Genomic DNA, 13,250 nt, shown 5'->3' on the forward strand with positions numbered 1-13,250 from the left:
TAAAGATTTAATTTAACTTCTTATACAAACAGTTTTTCTGGTTGTAATGCAATTAATGTTATTCAGAGTTAATACATGATTGCAGTAACCTACAGCTGTATGTGTACTGTTTATCATTGAGTAACAATGAAGTAAAGTCTGTAAAAGTGACAGCCTGATGATAATATAACCCATTATGCCACTTGAGGTTAATTTGAAATAAACATGCACAGTTGAATTCATGATCTATTTATGTGCACTGTATCATACAACGCTATTCTTGTCTTAGAACGAACATTAACGCGTGAGTGTTAAGAGCAGAAAATGTTGTGAGCTGCTTCACATTTTTGCTCAAGTCACCACATTTCCCTTCTTCTTGAGAAAAAGAGTTAGCGTTGTTGAAACAAATGCACTGAACATAGTTTGACTTCATTTGCAAACAAGACAGTCTGGTATGTGGCAAACACACTCTCACAATGCAGACTGTTGGAAAGCACACCAGTGGCAAAAAAAGATGCTGAAACTGAGCCAGGAGCTGAAAGCAAACACAAATTAAAACATAAAGTGGCCCCTTCATATAATCCACACGCTCCTTCTATAATCCGCAGAGGAGATTATGTCCATTATTAAACAAAAATAAGACCTACATTTGATCCTAAATCTTAGAAAATGTGTTTGATGGCCATCAAGACTATCAATATAAACATTACATTACATTTTGGAAGAATATGTGATTGAATTGAGTTATCTAATTATGAGCCGCGTGGTGGGAGGATGAGGAGGCGTCTCATTAACAAATCATATTAGCCTTCCTCTCAGCCTGGAAACCTGGCTCAACAGCCAAAACTGAAAACACTCTTTTTGCTATTTCTCTCAGTGTTGGACTCACACTGAAAATTAACTTGCTCTCTTTTTATAATGCAGCTGCAGTTTATCCATTAACATGTTGTAGAAATACTCACTTTGAAAAATCTGTCAGGTCACAGCAATGACTTGAATTTACTTTTCACAATGAGCGTACCTGCCATTAAAGTGTCCCACAGCTACATTCAAGGTTATCTTTGAATTACCCTAGCACTGACTGGTCTCATACTGATTAATGAATGAGTCTATGAAGGAGAGATTCAAAGTCTTCGTCGTGGCGAGGTTGTCATTCGTGTGACACTCGCTGTACTCATGGGAGAACACCACAGTCTTGTCATGGTGCCAACCAGAATGACGTGAAACTGAAACTGTCTTCAACCAGCAGAACATGCCAAGCAGTGGCACGGAACAGCACCATGATGCAAACACACTTGTTAACAATGTACTGACAGCTTGTTCTTGAGAGAGATGAAAACTTGATAGTCAACACAATTATTTCTGTAGGATTTGTCTGAATTTGTCAGTATTTAGGATGTGTCTTTGAATTACACAGAGATGGTTTCGAGTTAGATGCTGTTAGAATAGGAAAGAAGCTGGAATCCATAACTTAACATGACTGCAAGTGTTTTAATGTTGCCTGGATTTGGAGAGCTATTTCTTCTCTTTGATGTCAGTAGAGATACAGAGTTCCTCACGCATAAGGTTGTTTAACATATTTAAAGGTCCCATATTTCATACTTTTCGGGTATTTCTTTGAAGTTTTGATATCATAAGAAGTCACAGTGTATTTGCTGTTTTTAGATCCAAAATTCATCTCAGTGTACTTTTATATCTGCTCTCTCAGGCTTCTCTGTGGAGCTCTAGTAACAACAGGATGGTGCCAGCCAATCAAAAGAAAGGAAGCCAGGTGAGAACAGTAACTGCATTGCTATGATATCACAAAGTCACAGAAAGCCAGATGGCTTGTTTTAAGGCTCAGTTTCTGATTAGGCCCATAGGCTGTGTGCATTTCTCTGCTTGACACTTCCACAGTATGAATATTGAACCTAGACCTGCTTAATGATGAACAAAGACATCAAAGTCTCCCTCTATAAAATATGAGACCCTTAACTTTCATTTCTGTGCTAACATAGTTCTTATTTTTGCCTTGTTGCCAATGGTGTCTGTGGATGGTGGTGTTTGTATTGCAGATCTAGATCCAACGTGTGTCCGGAATAATATATCTCAACAGCTGCTGATTAGATTGTCATAAAATGTGATATGAATATTCATCGTCTAGCAGTGCTCTGGTGCCACTGTCAGGTCAAAACCTTCCCTCGCGTAATTATGAGGTGTAATGAAAATCACATCCTTCCGGGTGGACTCTTGTGGGATTTAACTAGTTGTTTTGTGACAAGACACTTCTTTTCGCTCAGGAGTTAATAGATATAGTATAGAGTTCAATGTACATAGAAGCTCTGTGCATCTTAAGGCGAGACAGTCTAATAGGCAAAAATATATATTTTAATAGATATCACTATGAAAATTTCAGAGTTTGTTATAGCCTACATAAAAACAAAGAAAAATAAAATCTGAATTTTATGTTTATTATGCAAATGAGGTGCTAACACATTAAAGCAGTTGTAAGCGATTCGGTCGTTTTGGCTAACTTCCTGTCAGCCGATGGAGTTAGCAGTCCCCGGCCCTCGTCACTACGTCACCACATGCACGCCGCACGCGCATCCCTTGGCTGTACACACAGAGAGGACTGCCCCTTTATGCCGTTCTCTCTCCTCATTGGATAAAGGTTGTAAGATACAAGGAAAGTTTTCTCCTCGGCTTACAGCAGAGCAGAGTGACTGACAGACCCGTGTTTCAGACCAAACACTCTATGTAAGTGATTGCTGTCGGAAGATATAACTATTTAAGACTTACATTAAAGGGATAGTTCAACATTTTTGAAAATTGGCCCATCGCCATGATCCCCCTAGTAATAGCAGTAGGTTCGTTACCTTTAATTGTTGGTCCAAGCTGCTTTTAGATCGGGGGAGAAGAATACCGAGCGGCGCAGCTACACTACGGAGGCTAATGGAATTTCTTGGTTTTGCTCATCAAACTCAGCAAATACACAACCAAAAAACTCAAAAACGCTGTGGTGGACAAGTTGTGACCTGCACATTCACCACGCTATGAGATAATAGCGGAAAGTTGCGAGATGGAGTTGTTTGAGAGGCAAAGTTGGACTTTACACTCTAGACGGCTGCTCGGCGGAGTGATTTCAAAAGCGCCTGTTTACTGCAGATACGTCCGTATACTACGGCACTGGCTGAGGTGCGCACACTGTGTCCCTCCGACCAGTGGTTCACTGAAGAAAGTAGTTCCGAGTATTTGCTTCACTTCTCTGAACTATCCCTTTAACACAAACATTCCGCTTACTTCTGCTTTAAATATGTGCTAATTTATATCGCCAAGAACAGAATCACCACTATTGGATGATGCCAGATTCAAAAGCTTGGTTTCATTTTGTTGATACATTTCACATGAAACTTGGTTTGTGTTTATGTCCTCTTATCAGCTCATACATCAGGAAATACCGTCATAAAAAATCAAATTTTGTCATGTTTTTGGTATAAAATGTACTTTCAACCTGGCTATGAATGATATATCAACAATGAACAGAACTACACACATACAGTGTAGTACAGCTGTGTGAAAAGTACTAACTTTTGGCAAATTTAAGAGGAATTTACGGCCACAATCAGGCAAAATTAAGTAAAATAAACAACTAATTGTGTGTTATTGACGTTTTATTGCCACTAGTTTGAAAGAAGACATGATTAGGAAGCAAAATATCACAAAATCTCAAAATCAACCAAAAAAAGGGAAAATGGCATTTTCGGGGGTGCTGTCTTGCCTTAATGAGTGTGGAAGAAGGGAAAGAAAAACAAGTTTCAGTCAAAAAGAATTAGCACAAACAGTAGCATGGTTGGACATTGATGTTAATTGAAAGAGTGCGCAAAATGTAGTCGTGATACTGTACCCCTGATTACATAGGTTATCAAAATTCTACCTGTGACATTTAATTATAATATTCCAATCACACCAAATGGATTTCTCCATGACTGATGTTATATGGTAATAAAATTAATTTAAGTCCTCGAAAAAGAAAAATCATGTACGTTAAATAAGAAAGAAATCAAACAGCATTTGATTGGTAACAAATAAAAGAGAAGCTGCAGTATGAACAGCTGCTCCATCTGCCTAGTATCTGATACAGTAGCATATTACTGTCTGCGAGATGGGCCTGATAATGCCAGCTGCATACAGAGCATAAATTGAGCTCCTGCTTATTCTCCGCACATATTTATAGCTATAAAACACTTCAGAAATTGACAGCAGCTGCAGGTTCTGTTGACTTTTTATTACACATTCTAAATACCATCGGATCATGTCTCTTCTTTATATGACAGTACCAGAGACTCGTGTCTGCTTGGTGTCTGAAAAAAGCAGAATGTCAAAGGCCAAATAATAAAGACTGTTCTCACTTTGAAACTTTGTAGATTTAGCTGTTCTGGAAGCAGAACATTCAGCAAACAGGAGACAGATTTACACAGTCAAGGTTGGAGCATGGGTGTGTAATTTGGGTGCAGGGCGGGGGTGTGTACAATGGATCTTCATGATAGACATCTTACCTAGTTGAAACTGGTCTGAGCTGTTATTGCAGGTCTGTTGCACTTCCTCACTGTCCCATCCCAGTGGATAGAGAGCACAGCCCGACCCTATGAGCAGACCTGAGGAGGAGGAGAAGAAGAGGGAGAGGAAGAGGAGCAAAGTCAGTCATTGAGGCAGGAATCACTGGGGCGTTTCAGAAATATCACCAACACGAGATGTCATTTGGGCAGCAAGGACAAAGTCTCATTATGAAGGTGTTCACTCAGCCCTTTGAGGAGGGTCTACATTGGTTTTTTTCAGACCTTGCCTCGCCTGTGGGTTTTTCATAATTTAAGAATCTCTTCATTAATGAGGAAGAAAAATGCAAAGCAGTTTTTTTCCCTCTTTGTTGCATACAGATACCCAGCAAGGTGAAATCCTCAGAAACTTTTGTGTGGATTCCCTCATCGACACTCATTCATTCATTTATGTTTTAATTAAAATGCCCCCAAAAAGACGATGAGCTGCTGCCATCCAATAGGGTGTTGTGTGTGACCTTAATGGGTGGTGATTTCCTCTTTATTCACCTTATCAACCGTTTGCAGCAGATACTAATGGGCGGGTGGCTCTGACCTGTTCCTGTGGTTTTACCTCTGAACAAGCCTGACATCCCTTTGTAAATGACATGGATTTTGACTTAAACACTTTTTTTTTTTTACTGCAACAAAACAAAGCGCTTCTCTGCCAGCAGCATGAACAACGAACATATGCAAATGGCTTGGCAATTTCTCACAGACAGCAACAGTGGAAAAAAAAACAAGCATTTTTTAGTACGCAATAATTACTGTAAAACTCTGAAAAATCCTTGAGGGACTGCTTTATGTCAGTGATTAAAGAGACTTATGACTGTGCTTAAAGCTGCACACAGAGACAAGAGTAAAATCTAGTCAAGGCCATTACATTAAGGATTAATATCCTCAATATTTGCCTATGGCCAGGTCTTGACAAGTTATTCCCTGGATGCCAAGGCCTGTCTCTTGAAATTACCCTGTGGGGGCCCCTGGTAGGTGGCTCTGCCATCACATTAGCTTAATCCCCTCCAATGTGTCTGCTCTGCTATCAGTTTTGGGATGTGAGGATGGCAGAAGAGGAAGAGAAGGCAAGAAAGCTCTGCCTTCCAACCTGATTACCCCTGCCATCCAGGACTGCCTTATTACATCTAGGCCAGATAACAAGCAGGAATTAATCCACATGCTAATGCAGATGGGCTAGACAAACTGGCTAACATCTGAGGTGGAACAGGAGAAGTGGAGAAGATGTGCGTGTGTGTGTTTTCCCCAGTCAAAGCGAAAAGGACGGTGAATGTCATCGGCTCGGTTCTGGGAGGACAATAGACTGGCTGATTATGGTACCTGTGCTAGAAAATCAATTCGGTGAAACTCTGGCATGTTGATGAGAATGAAGGGATATAAAAAGGCTCTGACCAAGTCTGTGTCATTACAGCTCAGGATCACAGGGGATCCAGGGATTTTCATACATAACAACTCAGCCGTTCCTTCTTCAGACCCTTAAAGAAAACTTCAGACGAGTTTCTTCTTCAAACCTAAAATTACTACCTTTAGTAGTGGAGCAGTGCAGCAAAAGAAACATTGCAGAATTTGATGTGAATCCCTGTAAGCAGTCACTGTGGAGCTCTGATGTACGTGAAACCCACTATTCTACAAGGTAAAGAAAAATGCATTTAGGAGGAAGTGAACGTACACAGTCATTATAATATTCTCGGTTATATAATGTTATTAAACGTGTTTTGATTCAGATTTGTAACAGTAAAGACTGTAAACCATGCCAGAACGATAATGTATTCATGATTAATATTTAACAAAATCAGAAATTCTCTTTCAAGTGTTGTGTAATGCAGCGAGATACAGCAGCATGTAATCAAATTGAATTTCCTTGCAGGAGAAGGGAACAAAAAAAATAATACAGGCAAAAATGTGGTTTTTGTTTCACAAAAACATTATTATTCTCTCCAGCAAACTGTACAATTTGCATTTGAAAAATCAAGATGTATGGGGATCCTCAATCATGCTTAGATTAACACATTTTGTTAAAATGGCCAAACCTGCTCATTGCTATAGCAGCCACCTCACAGAGAAGAATGAGCGAAGAAAAACTTCAGTGCATAGTTTCCACATCAGGTCAGATGAGGAAGATGATGACATGAACGCTGAAAATTGCTCTAGACTGCAGGGTAGGAGAAAGTTTTGCCATGAGAAAGAATTGAGCTCAGTTCCATTGTGTAATCACACACACAAAAAACAGGTTTCTGGATGAACCGTCATTGTTTTCTGTTGGTTTTAGGGATAAACTGACTGAGCCTGCAACACCGCTGCGGTGGGTGAAATCAGCTGAAGCACCCGCATGTTACCATTAAAGCAGATATTGTGAAACAAATCACTGTGGGAGCAGGTGAACGGAAATATCAACACAAAGCCAAGGTGTAATTCAATTCCATATCATACAGTATGTGGTCCAATGTCTTTTTTTTTTTGGGGGGGGGGGGGATTTGATTTATTTATTTTTTCCCAGGATAGTTAATTCCATCAAATCCCATCCGCCACACTCACTATGTGGGTTATTGAGAAGCAGAGGTAGGGGAGGCTGGTGCTTGGGATGTGGGAGAAAGATTACCAAGAATGAAAAACATTCTTTCTCATAGTGCTTATGAAGCGAGCTGCTGGAAGAGCTGCTAGAAAAAAGTGTGGACTTGTGAGAGGAAGCCACCTCAGGCTCTGATTCTCCATGCGTGCTGTTGTAGACAGATACTTCCTGTCCTACTTGCTCTCCTAAGCTGACACCGATGTGCCCCAATCTGCACAAACACACATTCGGGGATTTGTGTCATTTAGCATACGGTTGTCAGCTAGAGCGGCACTTCGACCTTTTTGGCCTGTGACCTCCTTTAACTGAGGCAAGGCCTTCTCATGACCTCCAATCACTGGCTGCAAATGAAGACATTCTGGGTTGTGTTTTCTCTAGAAATCGTTCTGCGATTTCCCACTGAATTTCTTGCCCTAAACTGGAATTTCTGGCCTGAGAACTGAGCTTGATAACAACAGCCAGTGGACGCTCTATAAGCACTCAACCACATGCTTCTTTTGATAAGTTAACGGTCCCGTATTTTGCATTTTTCAATTGTTTGTATTTGAAGTCCTGACTCATAAGAAGATGTTTGTGGATTTAAGAACCAAAAACCATCTCAGTGTATTTTTTTTTTTACATCTACTCTCTCAGGCTTTTCTCTGGAGCTTTTATAAACAGCTTTTTTTTTCAAATTAAAATAGATTTTAATAGATTTCAGGCTGTGTGAGTTTCTCTGTGAACAGAGCACTTTGATACTTTCACAGTATTAATATAGACCTAGGCTTGCTTTATAATCAAAGATGATTATGAAACCTTACTTTGTGCAACATGGGTACTTCATTTCTAGAAGGAAATGGGTTCAGTAAAGTTGAATTTGAACACTGCAGTAGAAAATTGATCAATTCAACCCTTTAATGTAAAATCTAAAAGAAAATATTAATGGCCGTATAATGGAATGGTCATTAAATAATAAAAAGCATTTAATGGGGTTAAAACAAAGCGATACATATTCAAAATCTTTTTAAAATCTTCTGTGAATTTGACACTTCAGTTCTCTCTGAGATCTTTGTATGTATCTCCCCAAACAACAAACAGGTTTATTTCTTTCAGGCAACATGACCAGCTTCAACAAGCGGCTCGTTTTGCTGCGAGCAGATGGCCGTCTCATGATGAAATCGTTGTAGAACTCCACCGAGCTGTCATGAGGGTAGTTGGTGGAAGTCACCAGAAGGCTGTTACAGCAACTATAAGCAGACCATGTCTACTGCAGGACATGGTAGAACAGACGGATGTAAAAGATCGTAAATGTGAGAAATCTGGTGCCACCACCATGTCTGCAGTCTTTGCCTCCCACGGAGGTTACTGAGAATCAAAATAACAAGTTTCCCTTCAGCAGCGTTGGTCGGGCCCCTCGGGTCAAACTTAAAGATGCCCCCATCTCTTTGGGAAGTGCTGCTCTATCCACACAGGCCTGGAAGGTTTGTTTGTTTACCATGCTGCTTTTTGGCCAACAACCACTGTTTGTAAAACCTTTTCCCATTTTGGAGCCTTTTTTCAGTTGCTATGGCAGCCGGGCGATGCTTAATCGTTGGAGGAGGAGGAGGAGGTGAAGATGAAGAGGAAAGGGTCGGGGACTGGGAGAGTGCAGTGCAGAATATAAGAGGCCAGACAACTTATTCACAGATCGAGTTTCAATTGATCTCTGTGTGGTTGTTATCACAATGACTACCTCTGGCCTAATGGCTTCTCTGAAAGACCATTCTATGAACTGGGAAAGAGTTCAGTTAAAGGGGCTTCATCAAATACAATCAGTCCAACATGTCAGTGTTCAATCCATAAAATCTGCTCTAATATAGTGATCTCTCCTCTGCATATGCTTGCCTCTGATTTCATCATCGTGGCTGAGCTCACTTTTGAAATCGCATTTTGTGCTTAAAAAAATGCACACAGAGAAGTGCTTTATCCCATCAGAGCAGCGCTATTGTTCCCCATCCTTTTCTGTCGACGCTTTTTACCTGAAAGAAAAATTGCCCCCTTTTCATATCCTCCACATTCTCTGATTTAGGGAGTGCTGATGCCTTTTGTCAAGCCTTCGTGCTCTCTGTCAAGAACCAAGGAATTTCTTTACCCTCCCTCATGCCCCCAGACAATACTATTCAAGGTTATCATTCAAAAGGCCAAAGAGGGCAGGGAGAAAAGGCTGCTGCTAAGCTGGAGAGAATTCTGGTGGCCAGGGAATTGGAGTGGGGATGTGCCTGAATGGGTCGGCTTAATGTAAGACATTCCCTTTTGGGCTTGGAGGATCATCCGAAAGAAGGAAGGAAATGTAAGAGTAACCACACCTCACCTGGGGAGGTATGCCTGTGCAGTGCCAAAAATAATAACCACCTCTACATGTCCTCTGGTCTATACTGGTTTTAAAATCCAATTGTTCCTAAGAGAGTTGAAAAAATAATGGGTCAGGATTTTCCACTCATTCTCCATGTGTTTTTTTTTCCAAGTAAAAAGGATTTTCCAGAAAGACAACAATGAAGAAAAGACAGAATAAGTCAGCATTAGGATCAATAATATGCTCCATTACTCCAGAAAATGCATGAAGCAACCTGCAAAGAAATGCAATTATCCCATTTTATCTTGCTTTCATTTCAGAGAAAAGACAAGATCTATACGATTTAACACTAAATGAATGGTAAAAAATAAATACATTTCATGCAGTGCTGCCTTTATGTATGAGAAGAGCTGATAAGAATCACAGCAGCGCAACTGTTGTATTTCAGGTGGCTTCACATGTGCAGGCTCGTTTGTCAGATCAATAAACAGGTTGACCTTTATTCTAATTTAAATGATTGTGTTCACGTGTTCATGAGCCACAGTTTACTTTGCTGAGCCTCAATCAGAGCCAATGACAGGTTCCCAGTGAACCGTCAGCCTAAACCGCCTGTGACTAATCGGTCAACAGACCCATGCCTGCATGTTCAAGCATGTCTCTCTCTTTTTTTTAGTCCCTTCATTTCAAACACAGGGTGCAGATCAATAGAGCTGGCATGCCTGCTGCTCGTATGGCGTTTTTGATTCCCCCGTCATTCGAGTTGGATTGACACAGTCGCTCTCAAAGGGGGCTTACTCCTGTGTGAGCATTTTTGCAGGCGGGGATTGTGTTGTTTTTTTTTCCCTTCACATGTGAGTGAGAGGAGGATCTGGGGGTTCAGTTGAAATGTTTCGATTCTGGAGCAGTGAGAGTTGGAGGATGAGGGGGATGCAGAGAAAGGAGGGATTTGTGGAGTGTACGAGTGATATGTAATGCGCACAGTGAAGCATACAAATACTTGCTGCTGCCAGTGGCTGGCATTCAAGCGTTACTTAGCCAACAGTCTGAGAAAGCAACACTAACCTTTCTCAGTAGTAGTTTCCAATTATCTTGTTATTTTTCTAAATGAATATTCCCATGCGAAACACAACTGGTGTGTTTTCCCTTCCCGAAGATAAACCTCAATTACCCTGCTGAACGAGAGGTGTGTTCGCGGGGAAGATGTTTTTCTGGTTGGACTGTGTTTCCTTCAAACCGCTGTGTGACAGGTGACAGCACAGAAGATCCTGCAGTCCACAGTCTTTTGTTGATTCTGCTTCTGTGTGTTTTGATGGCTTTACAACTTGAATATCAAACACAGGAAACGGTATTATTTAGCACACCAATAAAATCAGAGCTCTGAGACAAACAAGCCCTACATCAGACTCTGACTTTATTCAGAGTGTGGCCATCCTCTCCATGACAAATTTCTCCCTTTTCCCTCGGGGTGCTTGCTGCCTGAGAAAATGTCAAACACTTACAAACGCTCCTTGATCCCAGTACCCTTCAAATGACCTAACAAGACTCATTGTTTGCTGGTGCTCATGTGACGTCTGCTTTGGTTATAGTCTTACGTCATCCTTCCATATTGTGTTGACAGGTTTTTAATTTACCTTCACTCATTGTTTTGGCATGTAGTGCCCTTTTTGCCTGATTTATCTGCAATGAATGAGTTTTCCTCTGGGACCAATTTGTTTTATAAGAGGTTCCTTTAACATCCATCAACACCATAGAGTAGTGGTCCATTGAGGTTTTTCCATGATCTAAAACCAAGAGGCCTTGCTCTTTGTTCTTCTTTGCTGATATTGCTCACATTGCTTTAACGTTCTCAGAGCTCATCAAGATGATTGGCTGTCATCTTGACAAGAGGAGTGACATCCACCACAAACTCATCAAGTGTGGAGATGCTGCCGTTGTCAAAGTCTTTCTGCAGACACCAGTCTCTCCGAACAGAACAACGCTCTCCTCGGCCCACTGTTTTTGTCCGTGACATTAAGTATACTGTGGCTTTAAGCGCTGTCAAGGACGTTTGCAGAAAGACAACGAAGGATGCTGACATCATGTTCTCTGAGGCAGAGCTCTTTAGCCTTTACTCACTTACATAGTCTCTTACCTGAGTCACAGTTAAGTTGAAAATGGTTTAGAACTATATTTTCAACTTAATGCCACAAATTTGATTGGAACAAAAGCTGATGGTAACTAATGAAAATAAATGTCAGCCCTGTGACTGGTGATCTGTCCAGGGTGTGCCCGCCCCCGACCTCATCCAATGTCACCTGAGATTTGCTCCAGCCCCCTGTCTGCAACCCTAACAGGATAAGCAGCATGGCTAATGAGTGAATGAATTATGTAACTTAAACCACTTTAAGAATTCAATAAATTTCAGCATAAGTTTGTTCTGCCAGTCTTTTCTCTTGCTATGTAATATATGTGACGACTGTCCATTTCCACTGCAGGAGCTCCACAGAATGTAAAGTAGGTGTTGTCATCCACTCTGCTTATATTACAGCTGTTATGCTCAGCTTCCTAAAATGGAATCCTTAAATATAGGCGATCTCAGGCAGAGTCATTGGTCAATCTACAATGAATGGTGTGTGCGTGCTACATGTAGTTGTGGGACCACCTTCCCAATTTGTGTGTATTAAAGTCTTCAAACTTAGTAAGTGTGTAGAGGCCCAGGTTGTGGTGATGTAAAAAGAAAAAAACAGAAGTGAAGACTAGCTACTTGAAAACACAGGTAAAAGTAAGCAATGTACAGTATGAACTGGTTTGTGGGCTTGTGCCACTCTCCTGTTACTCCGTCTCTTTTCTCTCCACCCATCAGTCACCAGCACTGGCCCTGGGCAGAAACAACAGCTTGTGTTATATTGATCTGTTTCATTGCTTTTCCTACAGGCATTCTGTCAAGAGCAGGTCTTATCTAATCACACCATTCATTTGTCACACAGTTTCCGACTACAACCGGTAATTAATAAACTCACCAATTACAACAGCAAAATGAACCTCTGCTTCATTAAACTGCGGCCATGTATTAAGTAGGAAAAAACAAAACAGAACAATATTAAGTCTACAGTTCAGCAACACAACACAGTGCAGAAAATGAGCACAAGCTGAAGCTGGAGTGTGTTGAATACGAAGAAAATAACTTTCAAAAGCGAACATCTTCTGGGTGTGTGCAGAGAATGAGCTTTTCACATGGGGGCGCAGATATTTTCTGTATGTCTCACTCTTTCCAGCAACAAACCCACGCCTCTCTGCGACCTCAGCCATGTCTCCTCTGATCTCACGTTGCAAATTGGACATTCTTCCTCCTTCCAGTGAAGAGGAGAAGTCAAATAACAAGCAGCAAAAAAAAAGCACAAGGGAAATAATTTTAGCAGCATCTGAGAGAAATTCCTCCTCTAGCTTTTTCTAATTGTTGCACAGTTCTAACCTTCTCTTGTAAATACAGTCAACCTGTGCTGAAGTCTGAAAATCAGAAACAATGAGCACAAAGTATTTGTGATTATTAGAAAACCTGCCCTGTTCGAGATCACCTGACTGCTAAATGCTGCTCTGGTATTAATTTGCTGCCTCGGTTTTTTCAGCGAAGTCAAAGGGAAGATTAGCTTTTGCAATATCTTGCAATATTTTAATGGCTTACTGTATTATCATTGTGGGGGCTTGGTGGCAGGGTGGTGACAATAAGCTTCTTTACTTTCACATGACAAAGATAGAGTCAAAGCCAGCTTACAGTTTTTCAGCATTATTTCACTAAAATTTCAGCAATTTGAGAAAAGAGAAATCA

General features: G+C 40.8%; 1 protein-coding gene across 1 annotated transcript in view; it reads right to left on the reverse strand.

Moving 5' to 3' along the window:
* The window catches only part of LOC310995290 (LHFPL tetraspan subfamily member 6 protein), a 44,141-nt gene that overhangs the window by 1,377 nt on the left and 29,514 nt on the right, over positions 1 to 13,250 (reverse strand). Inside the window, exon 3 of the mRNA XM_083984303.1 lies at positions 4,515 to 4,613. Coding sequence (XP_083840429.1) covers positions 4,515 to 4,613 — 99 coding nt within the window. The remainder of the gene's footprint in view (positions 1 to 4,514; positions 4,614 to 13,250) is intronic.

The sequence above is a fragment of the Trachurus trachurus genome (assembly GCF_905171665.1).
Source record: "Trachurus trachurus genome assembly, chromosome: 13".
Classification (NCBI taxonomy): domain Eukaryota; kingdom Metazoa; phylum Chordata; class Actinopteri; order Carangiformes; family Carangidae; genus Trachurus; species Trachurus trachurus.